The sequence below is a fragment of the Cryphonectria parasitica genome, assembly GCF_011745365.1.
Source record: "Cryphonectria parasitica EP155 unplaced genomic scaffold M406scaffold_3, whole genome shotgun sequence".
Taxonomy (NCBI): domain Eukaryota; kingdom Fungi; phylum Ascomycota; class Sordariomycetes; order Diaporthales; family Cryphonectriaceae; genus Cryphonectria; species Cryphonectria parasitica.
This window is the reverse complement of record NW_024468911.1, coordinates 4914030-4931690: the sequence shown is the minus strand read 5'-3', so window position 1 is coordinate 4931690 and position 17661 is coordinate 4914030. Positions and strand designations below refer to the sequence as shown.

Below are 17661 nucleotides of genomic sequence, written 5' to 3'. Positions count from 1 at the left end.
TTTAATTGTCTTCCTGTGTGGGCAGCGTCGTATTCCGTCGCGCGACATCCACAATCTAACACCCACCATCGAAACTTTGTCGGTGGTTTGCGTGGCTGATTAAGCGCGAGGTAATACATAATGTTCCATGGCTAATGTTTGGTGCTTTTTTCAGAGCAGATAGAAGAAAGGTCAAGAAGAAAAAAAAAACAGCAAAGGAGAAAAGAAAGAAAAAGGAGGTCAGCACAACGCTCGGGCTCCCACATTGATGTGCTTCTGTGATGTGGTCGTCCACAACTGAAGGTCGACAAGCCGACATAACCATATCTCACTGTAAAGATACCTGCATATCCATGACGACGAAAACACAAAAAATTTAAACCCAGTGGGCTTCCCTACTGGGGTTTTTTTGCTCTCTTTGCCCAAGCCTCCACGATCCAAACCTCGCCGCCGCCACGACTTAGACGCGATCTGACCAGGTCCCCTGTTTGTCGAAAAAAAAGGATCGACACAGCATGAATCGCTCAGTGCACCCGACTGCCTGTACCCTTCGATCGATACTCGATCCACGCGTCTCCATCTTCTTCATCATGTCCCACTCTCGATTTCCCCCCCTCCATTCTCATGCCCATATATAAGCACAGTACCACTTGCTTGCTGCGGCAGTTGCCATCTCTATCGCTCCGCTGCTCAATCCCGGCCGCTTCTTCTCTTAATCACCGCTGTGGGCCGCACAGCAAATCCCGTCCGAATGCCACTCGAACCGTCTTTCGCTCTGTCTCTCTCTCCCTCACGTTCTCTGTCTCAGCAACCGATTGTCGGCAGTGGCGTCCTCCGCCGATGGTGGCGGCGTCTACGCTAGAGAGGTGAAGAGGGACCGCCTATGGGGGCAACTAAAGATCGTTGGCGCTCATTTGGTCTCGACGAGTTAAGCCTTTTTTGTTCTTCTTTCGTTCTTCTTCTTCTTCTTCTCCCTTGGCGGGTACTGCAGCACTTTACTGCCAGGGCATCTAGTCGACTCATCTCTACAACCGTGCGCATCCACGCCAGCTCGAATAGAGGGAAAGCGGCCTCTTCCGTTGAGCTCCTTTTCTCGCTTCTCGCTCCTAGAGCCTGGCAATTACGTCCGGTGGCCGGGCTGTTTCCGTTTCCACACAGAACGGAAAGTTCCTTCGTCATCTGATCTTTTTTTCTCCCCTCCCTCTCTTTCTCGTCTTTGCTTTTTCTGGTCTTTACTTTGCAGATCGGGAACCGTGTGTTCCGAGCGTTTAGTAGAACATGGAGCCGTCAAAGCAGCAAGCGCTCGCACGTACGCACGCACGCGCGCTGGGAACGGGGTGCAAGCATCGTGGACGAGTGCAGATCACCCTCGGTAGTTGGCCTGCCGTACCCAGATCTCGTGCAACTGTGTTTTTGATGTCATGTCGATCACAGTGCTTTTTAATTTTAACGTAGTGATGGTCCAGTCGGGAGCCTCGACGAGTAGCATTGACACGTGCTGCTGGTAGGGTCCAGCAACGTCGGAGCAGCTGCGCTAAGGGGGGCTTGTATTTGCCCTAAGCTTCTGTCCCGGAGTCTGTGGTTAACCCGGCATGCCAAGGAACTCCGAGATCCATGCTAGGGGTCCACTCGATTTATTTTTTCTTCTTCCTTTTTTCACTTTTTTTTTTATTTTTTTTTTAATCTCTCTCTCTCTCTCTCTCTCTATCTCTGTCATATGATCTAGGCCTTGGCCTGAGCTTTTGGTGCGATCGCCCCCAGGGGGAGAGAGCATGGGTACGCCTCCTGGTGTCGGATTATTAATATCAAGTATCAAGAGTTTCAAAGAGGGCCTCGACAGGAGACGGTAATGTGCGCAAGAAAGGGGGAAGAGACTTGAGGGGAAAAGGCGTCGACTGGACCAGGAACCATTGTCTTCACTGACACATGCCGGAGCTTGCCGTCTTCAGCTCTAAAGCTGCCCTGGACAAGCTGGACAAGCTGGACGAGCTGGACAAGCTACAGCTTCCCTTGCTGCCTAACTCTTGGGCCCCTAAATGCTAGTCTCCCGTGTCTGAGTCGTATAATTCACTCGTCAGTGCGTTGCCGGCCAGCTTTCGCGCCAACGAGATGCTGCTGGAGCAAGCAGTCAGCAGAAGGTCGGCTCGTCTTGTTCAATTCGGTCCCTCAAAGAGCGAAGCCATGTGGAGAGTGGCTCACCTATCCACTCGTCGCGGATCCCAGGTCTTCATACATGACGCTTCAGGAAAGCTCCTCGTGCGCTGATCCCGCCCATCGTGTTGATCTTTGCCCTCCTCGCACTGCTTCCCCAATCCGCTCGGTCATCTGACCTAATCTTTAGGGGACGTGAACATACGATAATCTACGATTGTTTAATTATCCTGGTTGATCTGCCGATTTTGTTATCGTGGATGTGGACGACCGTGCTGCCCATCATCATCAACAACATCATCAACATCATCAGCATTTTCATCGCCGTGCCCCCTCTGAGAGGGACGAGTATAGCACTTGCACTCAACTTGTTGTCCTGTTTCTGCCTCTTCTTTCTTCTCTGCGGATGTCCTCAACCAGGGGCATCCCCGAATCATGTTGGACCTGGAAGAAGTCTTCCGCTTCAATTTCGGGACAACTTCTCTTACTAAAAGGTGCTTGGCATGGCCTGCGCAATTAAATTTGCTCGATAGTCAGACCAAAGAAACTGCTAAAGTGCCAGACTTGAGTCTTGGATCGTATATACTGTAAGCAATAATTACAGGGAAGCCATGATATACTGCGGCGCACAGTAAATTGTCGCTATCTGTTTCGGCAGGCTGTTGTGTGAATGACAGTACGCGCCTCGTATTGGAAAAATGTCGTCCCAATTGACGCTGACGCGGTGATTGTTGGTAGGACGACCTTATCGATAGCCTTTACTTTCCAAGAGGTCATGATCCTGCGCCTCACCCTGGAGCTCGAGATCGTAGCAAACATCAACACAATGCACAACTCAATGGAAACAAGTTTGCTGTGGTAGAAAAGGTGGTGAGATAGTATCTATACGATCACTTAAAGGTGGTCATCCCACCCAGGGCAGGTAAATATTGGTCTATGAAGACTACCGCAATTAAAGGCCCAATACAGTACCAAGGGACTTCATCCGGAAGATGGTTCCGTCCTCTTGATAGGATGCAGCAGTTCTGGAAAGGCCCAGAACTATCGAGTGTATCCGCTCTCCCAATTCTGCCGATGTCCTCCAGACTCGCTTCTCAATGGTTCCAGATGGTCAATCGTAGAAGTGTTGTTGGACCGCCCCGTACTGCTTTTCATCGAAGGCCCAGATGGCCATATCATCATCTCAACTCCAAATGTAGAGTCGCGTCATGTCAGCCTCTCAAACAATCCTTGGATGCCTCTGTACAGAGAATTTAGGGAACTATGAGGATGTTGGAAAGGTTCTTGACTGTGTACGTTCCACATCTGAATTGAGCTGACCATTCATATTATTACTTGGGGACCTGTCCCGTACTAAAGCGGTATCAGCGCCGCTGTACAATGCTTCTTCGGACTAGAGGCATGCGTGATGGGCTGGCAGCCTATAGGCCTCAACCAGAATTGTAGGAGTAGGCATCATTATGACAAACCACTTCTCCACAGGGACCAATATAGCAGTCCCTGAATGACACGTCTGATTACTTTTCGTTTCATCAGCCCGTATACGCAGACCTCTGATGGCTTGTTATCGTTGTTGTCAACGGACACTGTCATTGTCAAAGACAGGCCAGGTGCTTGTAGCTCATGAGGAGTGCCCATCTCAGCTAATCGGACAGGGCAGATACCTCCCAGACTCATACGGGCTGGTGGCTCACTGTCATTCGCACATACCCCCCTCAAGTGACTTATCTGGAAGTGTGCAGTCCCTGTTGCCTACCATGAAAGCGATGGCGATCCTCGCGGTGTGTTCTCTCATGAACCCTCCTCTATACTCAAGGTATACATGCCTGCAATCCCTGTTCCAATGTGTGGCACCCGTCGCTGTTCATGGACGAATCTTTCAGCCTTGTGGATCTCGAGAGACTTGCAGGCTGCTGCCCGCAGGCATCTCGCCGGTGCTGTTGTGGCTGTGGCTGGTGCCAAAGTTGCCTCGCCTGGTGCGTTCGACCATCCATTTGCATTTGTCCTCAATATGACGCCTTCTGGTCAGTTTGTCCTTGTTGATACATTGCGCCTGGCATTCAGGATATATATAAATAGGAGCAGGGGCTTCTCAACCTCGTGACCGAGTTTCTTCATGAACGGCGAGACCCAGATGAAGGGCTGACCACCACGAGACCACCACGTCGACGAATTCGGTTTCCAGAGTGACGAGCATTTGCGACTCCGATTTCCACAGAACGGCCCCTCCAGCATTGACACAACGTCTCCATCCGTATATCGTCGCATGTATGGTTTGTCTGCCCAGGATGGCCTTAGCGTGGGCACTGCTTGTGCCTCTTCAGTGGGATTCTTGACGGATGGTGTTGAAGCCTGTTGGCTACCAAGCGCAGAATATTGTTTGCACGGGAGTCGAGAAGGTTTGAAGGCTAGTCGTAGTATAGCCCAGGATGCGCTCAGCTTGATCTTGCTCAGCGATCAGAGCCGGCATGTTGTCGAGGCCGTATGGGGCTTCTTGTGACACTGGTCGGTCCCTCCTCGGCTTCAGAAGAAGCGTGTCTGTACAAGATTACGGGTTAACCTTTCTGAGATGCGTCAAAACGTAGGAAGTGATCTTGGACTCTCCACAACGGGGAGGGAGGGGGGCTTCGCATGGGGTTGGACGCGGTACGACCTGTGTAAACATGCTACGCGTTGTGGACGCGATCTGCCAACAAGAACCCGTCCACAGAGGGAATTACCAGACCAATACGCCATGAGCAAAGATAGGTAAACGTTTCCTAAGAATTGATGTTTTATTCTCTTTAATACTGTATATATATATATGGGATTTGGACCATGAAGGGCAATATTGGTGGCAGCAAGGTGAGGGACATGGAGAGCCTCCATCGCGAGGCTATGCACCTCCCATCATGATTGGCCGAGTAATACATGGGTCTTATTTACAAGGTTGCAGCAACACGAAGAGCCTCATCAGCTGCAAAGCTAGGTAAACACCTCGTTCATTTGTACCTGATCAGTAGGTCTTACACTTTTACTACTTTAACTGCGGACATCTATTATCATTGCGGTCCACAATGCTGGCGTTGGTTGGGGACAAACAGTAGGGGCCAATTGTGCAGGGGTCAGGGAAGGGGAGCAAGGCTGCTGTCACGAGGCTGCTGCTAGAAGCTGCCACCAGAAACTGCCTGCCACTGCCATCGAGGGCAACAGGACAAAAGACAATACATTCGATCAATTCACACAATAGAGTGGGGACCGCCAGTACCAGCTACTATATAATTCTGCTGCCATTGAGGCTGCAAACCAAACCTGAGATCTTTTTCTTTCTGCCAACAACGAGAACAAATCCCTTCTGCTTTTGTTACCAACCAGCACGAGCACATTTGTTTACAGAACCTGTTCTCGAGATTTTTTTTTTGATCAACGCGATATCAGAGGGATAGACTCGTCTTTTCTCTGGTTTACTTACTTGATCTCTGCAAATCAACATTTCACCACCATCGACGCGTCGATCTCTTACGACCTCGTCCAGAGACGAGTCAAGGCACATTCAGTCACCCGCTCGTTCTCGAACCAGGAAGTCAAGACGACTGCCATTTCCCTCCCCTCATCATCACATTTTCCATCTCTTCCCCTTTCTTCTCGTCGTTGCCATTACCAGCGACCGAAGCGAGTCAAGGCACCCAACGGTCACCCGCTCGTCTTCTCTTAACCCTCTTTCTCTTCACCTTCACCCTCATCATCACATCTCTCTTCCATTTCCCCCCGCCCCCCCCCCCCCCTTTACCTCGTCGTTGCCATTAACAACGACAGAAGCGAGTCAAGGCACCAATAGGTCACCCACTCGTCTTCCTTTAACCAATCTTTCCTTTTCCATCCCCACGTCGTTTTCAGCAGTCCTTCACAATGGAGTCTGTTTGCCTCAGCTTTGTTCTCGGCATCTTCTTCACGGTGGCTTTTGGCCTCGCGGTTTGCACGCAATACACTAACTTGGTCTCTTACTTCGGCCAAGTTCCCGCCACCCTCGTTGAGATGAACGGCAAGCTGGACAAGATCAAGGAGGCCAGGGGATCAGATGGAGATAACAGGAGCGCGTTCGAGCTGCTTCAATCTTCGGTAAGTAAAACGAAAGGACTCACCCTCAGATTGTTATACGAAGGTCGAGCAGGAACACTGACGCGTGGTTTCCAGCTGGAGAACTTCTGCCAGAACCAGCTCACCCAGGAGCTGAACGCCATCAACCAGAAGCTGCGCGTTCAGGATCGCCAGGGCGAGAGTCTCTCCAATCGCGTCACCAACATCGCCCGCCGTCATGACATCGATACTGCCAACGCAAACCGTAACAACATGCTGCTGATGGCACGCCTGGAGAGGCTCGAGAACATCGAGAAGGACGACCACAGCGACCTGATCGAGGCGCTGCGCAAGACATACACCCAGCAATTGGCTCACGTCACCAAGCAGCTGAACGAGGAGACCAAGCGGCGCGAAAAGCAGGCCTCCAAGCACGAGGAGCTGATGTCGAGGCAGAGCCAGCGCCTGCAAGACGCCCTCGAGCAGCGGGACGAGAACGCCAAAGTTGTGAAGAAGGTCCTGGCCCAGCAAGATGAGACGACCAAGAAGCTGAGCGAGGCCGTCCAGCAGCGCGACGATCTCGCCCAGCAGAACCTGCAGCTGCAGGGCGTCGTCGAGCACCGCGACAAGATCGCCCTGGAGCTGCAGAACGCTGCAGGCGAGTTCGCCAAGCAGCAGGAGGTGCTCGCCCAGCAGGACGAGCAACTTCAAAATGCCGTGAAGCAACGCGACGAGGTCGCCAAGATCAACATGACCCTGCAGGCCGAGCAGGACAAGACCAAGAAGCAGTTGCAGAAGGCCAAGGCTGTCCTCGCCAACGCCAAGGGTGAGCTGAAGAAGACTAAGGACGAGAAAGAAGGTCCTGCCGAAAAGGCGTCCGATACCGTTTTGCAGAATACCCAGGCCGCTCTCGCAAAGACAGAGGGTGAGCTGAAGGAGCTGCAGGAGTGGAAGGTCGCCGCGGCCAAGGAGTATTGGGAGTTGGCCGAGTATACCGACTTCATCTTGAAGGAAGGCCGAAGCCTGAATGAGCAGCACGAGAGCCTCCAGAAGGAGTGCACGGAGCTGAAGGCGACGCTCAAGGATGCCCAGGCGAAGAGCAAGAAGCGCTGGGACATGTACAAGGACCTGAGGCGCGATATGAGCCAGGTCAAGCGCGCCACTGTCCGCACCAAGTCGGAGCTGGAGTCGCTGAAGGACAAGTACACCAAGCTTGTCCAGTCAACTCCCGACTCGACAGACGACGTCGATGACAAGGCCGCAGCCCCCCAGAGCCAGACCCAGAAGGATGACAGCAGCCTGAAGGCAGTCACAGTGGGGGGTTTCGACGGAAAGGTCGTGATCTCGAATGAGACTGGTCGTCGCGAGCAAGAAGAGGATGAGGAGGGCGACGTGGCGAGTGCGTTGACTGGGGATGCTCTCACGAGCACTACCCATGAGCAGGAGCCGCCGAGCCCTCCCTCTCCTTCGAGCAAGCAGCCAGCTCACCAAGAGATCACCCTGGATGTCGAGACCCAGGGTCAGTCTGCCTCGACCTCGGCAGACAATGAGGATCTGCCTGTCGTCGCGGCCAACACCGAGCCCGACGACGATGGTCCTCATGAAGACCCCAAGGCCACAGATGTGGCTCTCATTGTTGACGTGTCGGGTTCGCCCGCTCAGGTTGCTGAAGACTCCTCGCAGCCGCCAGTCCAACTGGGCCTCGGCCCCTCAACCCGTCCCCCTTCCCCTCCACGCACTCCAGAGGGCCAGAAGAGCCCAGAGCAGACGAAGCAGCAGAAGGAGGAGCCAGAGACGGCGGGCGCGCTTCACTTCGAGGACGACATATATAATTCTTCTCCGATCAAGGAGAAGAAGTCGTTCCCGAAGGCGGATGAGTCCAAGCCAAGCCCTCCCAAGGAGGAGGGCGGACCATCCGGGGTCAATGTTGAGGGGAACATCAAAGATGTTTCTCTCATCAGAGATCAGAAGTCGTGCCCAAAGTCGGATGAGACGGAGAATGCGGACGACTTTGAGGACGTCACCTATAAAGATGCTGCCGTCAAAGAGCTGGCGTTGTCGCCAAAGCCAAATGTTTCCGATGTTGTAAGTATTCCCCAGGAACAGGGCAGATGTTTCATCACCAATCATGGAGACAGCTTCATGAGGCAGGTCGACGAGGAGATGACGACTAACCAATGTCCTCTTCAGCAGGAATTCGTCGCCCAGCCCACCAGCTGCGAGAGCATCGAGGTGGCCCATATCGTCGACCAAGGTCAGCAGCCCGAGGACGTTCTCTTCAACAATGGAGACGTGGCCATGGAGGGAGTTCAGATGGAGAACTACCCGTCCAGCAGCAGCCAGGAGGACAAGGGCAAGATGATGGCGCCTCTCGCGGAAGCCTTCCGTTCCCTTGCCATCAGAGATGAGGACGACGAGATGGAGGACCAGGCCGACGATATCGACAACACGGAGACAGGCCCTACCAGTATCGACAAGGGCAAGGGCAAGATGATATACAGCCCGCAGCCTGTCCAGATTGAGGACGTCGATATGGAGCCTGTCGAGTCGGCTCTACCAGCTGAAGACCCTGCTGGTAGTTATTCTATGGGCAAGGAGGACGTGAACCAGGGTCATAATATGGAGACCCAGGCTACCACCACGGAGGGGGATGTCGACATGGCGATGAATATCGACCCAGTCGAGCAGACCCCAGGCCCTGCCAGTATCGGAGATGGCGAGCCAGGTCCCAGCTCCGTCTTCCCCTCTTCCTCCTCCTCCTCCTCCCTTCCAGCGCCTCCAACAAATGAGGCTCCTATGAGCACCACCACCGCAGGTCACAGCGGTGGAATCAAGTTCGACGGCTTCAAGTTCGACACCACGGGCTTCCAGTTCGGCGCCAGCGCCCCGCGCCCCTTCGTCTCGTTGCCTGTGCCCGCCGCCAAGCCGAGCCCAGGATACCAGAGGATCCTGGACCGGATGAACGCGGCGAGAAAGACCAAAGCCGTCGACACAGGTGCTCAGGACACCACAGAGAGCAGCGCCGGCCCCAGCACCGAGCCTGCCAGTGCGGGAGCGACCACGGCGGCGCTCCCAGGTGACGAGCCAGGCACTCACGGGATGTCTGACGAACAGGTGAATCTCCTGGACCAAGATATTCGGGGCATCGAGGTCGCCGTCTATCGGTCCCGCGCCATGGAGATCATCAAGCAGGGCATAGGGTCTACGGAGGTGAGAAACCCCAGAGCAGGCTCTCAAACATTGTGCAGAACTGACCATTCCTTCCTACCACAGGACGTCGACCTCGACAACTTCACCGTCCGGTCGGTCGGTCGCCAGACCGCCCTCAGGCTGCAGGAGCTCGCCGATGCAGCCTACGGTACTGGCGACTGGGCCGGACGGGAAGAGTTGGAGGACGCGCCCGCCGAGCGCAAGATCCTCACACCCAAGGGGCCGCGAGCCAAGACGCCAGAAGCAGGGCCGCAGGACACAGCGGTCTCCCCTGCGGAGGCAACCAAGCCGGCTCCTAGCGAGCCTGCGGCAGAGGCCCAGGCCAAGGAGGCGGGGAGGAACTTGCTCGCGGCCGTCGCCGCCATATCGACGCGCGCCACAGAGGCTGGGGTAGAGGAAGGCGGCGAGGGCGTGGACGAGTCCGGGGACAAGCCCGAACCCACTCCCGCCCTCGCCGGCCCCTCCGCGCGCGCCATGATCAAGAGGCCGCGCGGGAGGCTGGGCAACTTCTCCAAGGAGGCGCTCCAGGAGATGAAGGAGGCTGAGGAGAAGAAGGCCCAGGAGCTGAGGGAGGCCACGGCAGCGGGCCGCAGGACCCTCTACAGCTCGGAGTACTTCCTCTACCTCCGAGAACACATGTCGCACATGTCCACGATGGTCAAGCTCTGGCGGGACCTGACGGACCAGGACACCCTCTGGGCGCGGGAGGTCTCGAACCACGCGCACACCCGCGGGGAGGAGGGCTTCCGCGAGTGGCTGCCGGCCCACCGCGCCCACACCGTCCTGTTCACCCGGCAGGACCTCCAGACCATGATCGGCATGTTCTTCAAGGAGGCGGTGTGGCTCGAGATCGAGGAGATCTTCGAGGTCGACAAGGAGGATATGGCGGTGCATCGCGAGATGTACATGACCGAGTTCGAGGCATACCTCGACGCCAATGAGCCCGATGAAGGGCCGCGCAGGTAGAAAGCCGAGAGCCGTTCATGTGCATCTCACGGTGGGGAGGAGGGAGGAGGAGGAGAGATGGGTCGGTGAGGGTGGTGAGTGGTGGAATGAAATGTTTGATTATGAAGAAAAAAGGCAGGGGGGCCGAGAGCAAAACAGGCCAGGCTGATTGTTTTATTACCCCTGCGTGTGTACAAGTATGGTTTGATTGTTGGATTACTGGCTGGTGGCATTATCATGAAGGAATGATCCAGCCCACACCTATTTCATGCCCTTCAAATGAAAAAGGGCTATGATGAGAAGGCACTTGGTATGCCTGGAATAGGCTGAGAGAACTTTACGAATCAATGACTTTTCTTCTCTCATGAATGGCCCTACTCTGCAGTATGTACAACTTGACTGCCATTGTAGCCAAGGTCATACATTTCGATGCTTGGAACAGAAAGTTATTCCTCACCCTTTTGATGCCACCTCTATTCTTTGTTTGCTCCTCTCAACACATATATACATACATTCAAGATTGCTGTTTCTAAACTTTTGCGCAGAGGTTGGAAACAAGTTCGAATGTTTGCTGGAATGTTGCTCATATTATTATCATCTGATCTGTTTCCCCTGGATAAGCCTGATATTGCATTTTGCAAAAGGTTTCGCACGATTTGTTTGATGTGTTGCCAGATGATAGGCCTGGAGTTTCCTCTTTAGTATTGTGCTATAGAAAAGCTTATTCCAAATGATCTTTATGCTGCTCTATTCCAAGACAAAGATCCTAACCATCAATGATCACTTTTCCTAAGATAGCATGAGCATCTACTTGTTGGCATATTTCTTTGAGACCATTTGACAACTTGGGCGAACAACAGTTGAGAAACAGCAGCTGCTACAAGGCTTCCTCGAGAAAATGGTAATCTTTTTCGTGATAACGGACAAGTCGATTCTACCAGCGGTCCACCGACACCTCAGGGTATATCGTCGTCAATAGCTAATTGCGTTGAGCTTTTTATCACAATCTCTGCCCAAATGGCGATCAAAGCGTAATGTAGAGGGGAGGTAAGCAGACGGTACGACTATTTGTCTGGATACGTAAATTCTTGAGAGACCACCATCATCTTGTGTCTTGTGCGACTTGAGCTTTCACCTCTCCAGTACATACATAGGATAGGCAAGTGGAAGCGTAACGCAGACAGCAATCAATGTTGCTAGGCCTGTGAATAATGAATCTGTCTATTCAGCCATGCATGTTCTGCTCTCAATCCCCATCCACCTACGGCCCCGACTCCTCCTCATCCATAATCCCCTCCTCGCCGCCCGTCCTCCCAGGCCCAACAACATCCTTCCCGCTCCCCTTGGCCCTCACCCCAGCCCTCCCAATAACGCCTGTCCCCCTAAACGCCACAGCAACAACACACAAACTAGTCGCCCCAAACGCAAAGTTCAAGTACTGCGCAGCCTGCAGGCCCTTGAGAGTAGGCCGGTCCCACGTCTCGAGGGAGCCCGAGTGGGCCACCGAGGTGTGCCTGTCGTGGGCCATAACAGCAGTCTGCACAGCAGTGGCAACAGCAAGGCCAATGGCACGACCAAACTGGCCGACGGCGTTGACAAGGGCGCCACCCATGGCCTGGTCGGCTTGGGGCAGAGAGTGCGAGGTGAAGAGGGTCAGACACGGCCAGGCGGTGTCTGCCCCGAGGACAGAGAGAACCATGGCGGGGAGGCCGTAGGCAAAGTACGTAGTAGTGGCGGCGGGGATGGGCACGGCGAAGAGGAGGCACGAGATGGAGCAGCAGAGGTTGCCGAACAGGAGCAGCCCCTGTGTCGGGAGGACGGCGATGAGCTTGCCTGTTATGGCGGCTGTGAGCACGCCGACCACGCCGGTGGGGATGAAGCGCAGGGTGGTCTGGATGGGGCTAAGGCCTTGGTAGTCTTGGAAATAATATGTGGCGAAGATGAGATAGCCGTTAAAGCAGGCAAAGAACAGGCCCATGATGACCATGGCGGCGCTGAAGCGGCGATTCTTGAAGATGGACACCTTCATGAGCGGCGTCTGGGTGCCCTTGTTCTCGAGATGTCGCTGCCACAGGACAAAAATGACGACGAGGATAAGAGACACCACAATCAGCACGGGCACCCAGGGCGTCGACCAGCCCACGACATTCCCCTCAGTGAGCGCAAACAACAGAATCATCAGCCCTGCCGTGATGAGAATGGCACCGACCCAGTCGATGGTGGCCTTGGCCGTGACACCCTGCGCGTGGGGCGTGACGACGGGCGGCGGGATAACAAAATAGCCAGCGACCGTCACGGCCACTGCGAGGATGGCCAGCGCCCAAAACACCCACGTCCAGTGCGCATACGAGGCAATCAGGCCGCCCAGCAGGTTCCCACAGATGGACCCCATGGGCGCACCGGCAGCATACGTCGAAAAGGCATAGTTCTTGGCCCTGCCAGGCGGGAATGTCGTGCCAAGAATGCCAATGGCCGTGGGGACGTTGGCGGCAGCCCCAAGGCCCTGGAGGCCGCGGAAGAGGTCAAAGGCGATCTCGTTGGGGATGACAGGGTTGACGGCCGTGGTGATGGCGACCCAGGCAGAACCGAGGACGAAGATGGTGCGCTTGCCGTAGACGTCGGCGATGCGGCCCCAGAGGAGGAGGAAGCAGCCAAAGGTGAGGGAGTAGGCGGAGACGATCCACTGCTGGCGGGAGTCGGGGATCGAGAGATCTCGTCCAATCGTGGGGAGAATGATCACGACGGCCTGGATGGAGAGGGTCTGTTGATATGTATGTCTTGTTAGCTGGAAAATGGTTTGGGTGGTGTAAAGGTTTCGAAGGGCGGTGGGAAGGAAGGAAAAAAGAAGAGGCAAACTTGCATTGAGAAAACTGGCGCCGGTGACGGTGGCAACCAGAGCAATAGCCTTTGCTTTCGATATAGCCAATACAGGCTGCGACCTCTGGCTGAAGGCATCATTATTGTTGTTGTTGTCATCGTCTTCTGTCGAGGTTCCATTGCCAGATTCATCCGAGGTCGGCATCAGCTCCTTTTCTCCTGGTCCCGATGGCAGCAGTTCGGACTCGTTCCTCTCGACAAGGCCTCCTCGCCCAACGTCCACCTCGCGCAACATCGTGAATTGCCTGAAAAACAAGCAAGCAGGCTCAAAATATGACAGTGCCTGTCTCACGTTGGCGTTGAGGTAGAAAGAGACTGGGACGGAACCAGGATGCCGGCTCGAGTTGTTCCTAGGTGCCCCTACGGAATTATCACGGAAAGTGAAAGACTTCTTATCCCGGCGTTTTTCTTTAGCGGATATCGGAGAGTTCCGAGCGTGAATCTATCGCTTAACGGCTTTCGCCTCTTTCCTCTTTTTTTTCGCCTCCGTCCTTTTGTCTTTCTCTCACTTTAGTCTCGGGCTTTGACCCTGCTAGTAGTTTGCCATTTGGGGTGACTGTGACGTGACTGGGATTGTTCTGTAAGTAAGTAGTTTCGAGCTTCGCAAGCCGGGTTCATATTTCTTTTCTTGCTGACCATCCGAAACAGTTTTTCCTACTTTCCTTCTTTCCATTTCAAGAGATGTAAGATATCAAGGTACATATGATGATGGCAGCACATTGAATCAAGGTCACTCAATTATGGGGAAAGCATATTCCCCTCTTTCGCCTGACAGAAAATGTGCCGGCAGCTGCGTGTCGTGTCAAGGCACCTTTCATGTCCGCATTCGGTCTCGAGAGATTGATTTATATTACTATATTATCGGTAATGATAAATGATATTGTCACTGTGGCACTTAACGTATCAATCTTCAGGATGGATGGGATTCAATAAACCGAGACATCTGGCGTCGACTACACTTTGAATTGGAACCGACCATACAGTCCCCTGGTCCTAAGAGCACTAGATAAAGGACGGCATGCAATCGTCTCAGTCAATCCCCCCTGGCACAGCAGTCTTCTCGTCCCTCCCAAGCTCCCTAACCTCAATCTCGCCGTCACTCCCACTCGTTCTCCTCCTAGTGGCATCTTCCAGTGCTCGTCGACTGCACCGCGCCGTATAGCTACATCGGCCCCCCTCGCCGTCCCCAAACAGGCTCGTGTCCCGGCACGACCGCCCAAACAGCTCCACCCCGAGCACCCATGCCGACAAGCCCGCCGCCAGCCCCACCAGCTGCAGGCTGTTCAGCCGGTCCCCTGCGGCTGGCAGGCAGCAGAGCACGACGCACACGGCGCTCCTGTTGGCGCACCGCAGCCAGAGCGGGATGCGGCATGTCATGGAGGGGACCTTGTGTATGTGTGTGAGGTTGATGATCAGCATGCACGCGAGGGCAACGCCGAGGCCGACGCAGTAGAAGAGGCGCAGGCCCAGCGGAACGTCGGCCTCGGACTTGTCGGCGTACAGCTCCGTCAGTGTGGCGTTGCTGGCGTTGGGACAGTCGTGTGCCACGACGAGTTTGGAGAGGGCGGCGCTGGAGATGATGTACGACATGATGAAGATGAGATGAGTGTACTGCCAGAGAAAAGCTGCAAGGGTACAAATAAATTATGCTCCAAGTTAGCCAGACCGTTCGTGTCGCATCGTCAACGTTATTATCAGCACGGGCAAATGTCTATTAATCAAGACTCACCTGTGTGTGCGTGGCGTCGGATGGCGTGGGTGTGCAGCTGGCCATTATCGATCTCAAAGTACAGCCAATTGAAAATGTAGCCCTGTGCCAGGCCCAGAACCGCCTTGCCCAGAAATGCGTTCAGCCCATACCCTTGATTCTGGTAGAGCACACCGACGACGCCGTATCCAATCACCAGACAGACAAAGGCGTTGGTCCTCTCGACCTTGTGCTCGATGTTCACGGCTGGGTAGAACTCAAAGAACCGTTCGATGCGGCGCGCCACCCTCGACTGGTGCGATTTCGCGTACAGGAAGAGGCTGACATATGTGGCGCTGCCGCAGATGTCGACAACGAGCGCCGTGATGACCAGGCCCAGGCTGTCGGGGTACTCGACCTGCGTGCTGCCGATCCAGAGGGCCACCCCGGTGAGAAAGTGTATAACCTGCGAGTACATCATGCCCCTGATCATCGGTACCAGATACGCTGTCGAGGCTGCCCAGACTGACAAGAATAGGCGAGATGTGATGTAGTATCCTGCGAGCTGGACATATGTGTCGTTCTCTTCACTAAAAGCCGAGACCATGTTGGTGGTCAACCTGCACCCCAGAGGGGAAGAAAGCTTGGTTAGCTTTTGTTTCATCTCCTCTCCTTCTTCTTCGTTTCTTCTTCGTTATCAATCGGCAGGACAACTTACCCGAGAAGACAGGCAAAGAGAAAGAGCAGCCCAAGCTGGTTCAGCACATCGCCCGTGTCGAACCACTCAATAAGCTGCGTGACGTCGGTCCAGATCTTCCAGCTCATGCAGAAGGTGATGACAAACCGCAGCAGCTCACGACCCGTAGGCTCCTCTGATGCATGGTCACCGTTCACGGCGATGATGCCGACAAACAAGAGGTCGAAGAACAGCTCGAACGGCATGACTTCGCTGTCACGAGAGGATCTCCACAGCAGGCCCCTGTGAAAATACTGCTTGACCACAGGCCTCTTGAACAGCCTCACAGCCTCGCCGCTGCGGTCATTCCAATCCGTCTGTCCTCTTGTCCTACTGTTAATGCTACGCGCCCCATCAAACACACTTGTGCCAGAACTACCAGCGTTAGCCCCCCCCTCCTCCTCCTCCTCCTCCTCCTCCTCCTCCTCTTCCTCCTCGTCCTCCTCCCCCCCTCCGTACGTCCGCAGCCGCGCATCATACCCAAACTTGCTAAAGTTCTCCCTCAGCGCGGCCGAGTGGTCCACAAGCCCCTCCAGCTGCGCCGTGACCCCATCCAGCTGCCTGCCCACGCTCTCCCATTCCTCCAGCGCCTCGGCCCCATGCCTCGCCAGCAGCGCCTCGCGCCGCGCCTCGTGGTGCCGCTGTGACTCGCGCAGCAGCCGCTGGTGCTCTGCCGACCCGTGCACCACGACCTCCACCTGTGTCGCGCCCGACGCGTGCTTCTGCCGCAGCCGCTCTGCCTCCTCGGGCAGCGCGACGAGCATCTTGCGCCCGTCGGGGTGCAGGAACTCGGTGGGTTTGCGGCGCGCGTAGGCACCGGCTGGCGTCCTTGTGCTGCCAGGTGTGGTTGTCCCACTTTTCGTGCGGATTGGTGTGGCTGACATTCTTTATTTTGAAGGGGAAGAAAAGGTTGGGGGGTGGTTCTCTTGTTGGAAGAGAGGGAAGAGTGGATAGAACAATTTACGGCATCTGCGACGGTCAGCAGCTCAGCGCCATTCCATTTTAGGACGTAGACACCACGGGAGTTAACCAGCAAGGGGGTTTTGCCAACAAGTCATTAGAGTCTTGCTTGACTCTTCGGGAGTCAAATATCACACGCAGTAATTCTTGAAAGGAAGATGAACCATTTTAAGATTCGAGGCTCGATTGATAATCCGGCTGATGGTCAATATACACGACCAACGAGACCTCTCTCTGGGATTTTGTTCTGTGTACTTGTCACCTCGCTCGTTCGTTGAGGTTCGTAGCTTTAAGTGTTTGAATATTTTAATCTTTTCACGACCAATGCAGGCACATGCACTAATTCATGTTGCCTTACTTACAATATACGCTTGCACGATACCAACCGTTTTGGCTTCATATAGACTTGGGCGAGCCAAACTCGGACAACACATGCATATTCCCCCTTAGACGTCTTAAAAAGGCTTGATTACTCGCGCCACCTGCTTTAAGGAGCTTCTCATCTACGTATCGATAATTTCTGGCTCCATCTGGACCAGCAGGCGACACTTTACAGCGTCAAACACATCCATAAGTATTACTTGGTGATCAAAAATATATTAATCTGGTGACACAGCTTTTGCCTAATATCGAGACCCAAAGATGTCGACCCTCAGTCGAGCATGATATCAGCAAGGATCTTAAGGACTATAGAAGTCCCTGATCTTCAATCGGAGTGCTCCGGATCAACGGATGCAACGGACCTCTCGGTACCAAACAAATCACAAGTCAATTTTTCACAACTAGCCATTGGGGTGTTTGTTCCTGAGTTGCGACCTGCATATATACCATAATAGACACGGACGTGGTTGTCCCAAGAAAAAACTACCTATCTAAGACAAGTGTCCATCCCATGAGTAAGTTGCTACTTTGGGAGAGGAAATGGAGATGTGCATACGGCAACGCAGAATCCAATTCATCCAAATGAGCGGAATAGAACAAGGTACAATATAAGTCAAGGCATTTCTCGTCTGCTAGTGCTCCTTATGTTTCATTAATATTCGTCTGTTTTTGTTGTCTT

At 54.1% G+C, this 17661-nt stretch overlaps 2 protein-coding genes across 2 annotated transcripts; both read right to left on the bottom strand.

The window, feature by feature from the left end:
• Positions 1–11275: 11275 nt before the first annotated feature.
• On the bottom strand, positions 11276–13363 carry M406DRAFT_338711 (MFS general substrate transporter; the record flags this gene model as incomplete). Its single annotated transcript, XM_040921376.1, has 3 exons — positions 11276–11320; positions 11696–13102; positions 13202–13363. The coding sequence occupies 3 exons, from the start codon at positions 13361–13363 to the stop codon at positions 11276–11278; spliced, it is 1614 nt and encodes a 537-aa protein (XP_040779033.1).
• An 884-nt stretch (positions 13364–14247) lies between these two features.
• Positions 14248–16525, bottom strand: M406DRAFT_338710 (uncharacterized protein; the record flags this gene model as incomplete). Its single annotated transcript, XM_040921375.1, has 5 exons — positions 14248–14843; positions 14948–15525; positions 15624–15938; positions 16002–16461; positions 16498–16525. 5 exons carry the CDS (start codon positions 16523–16525, stop codon positions 14248–14250), a joined length of 1977 nt encoding a protein of 658 aa, XP_040779032.1.
• Positions 16526–17661: the final 1136 nt, after the last annotated feature.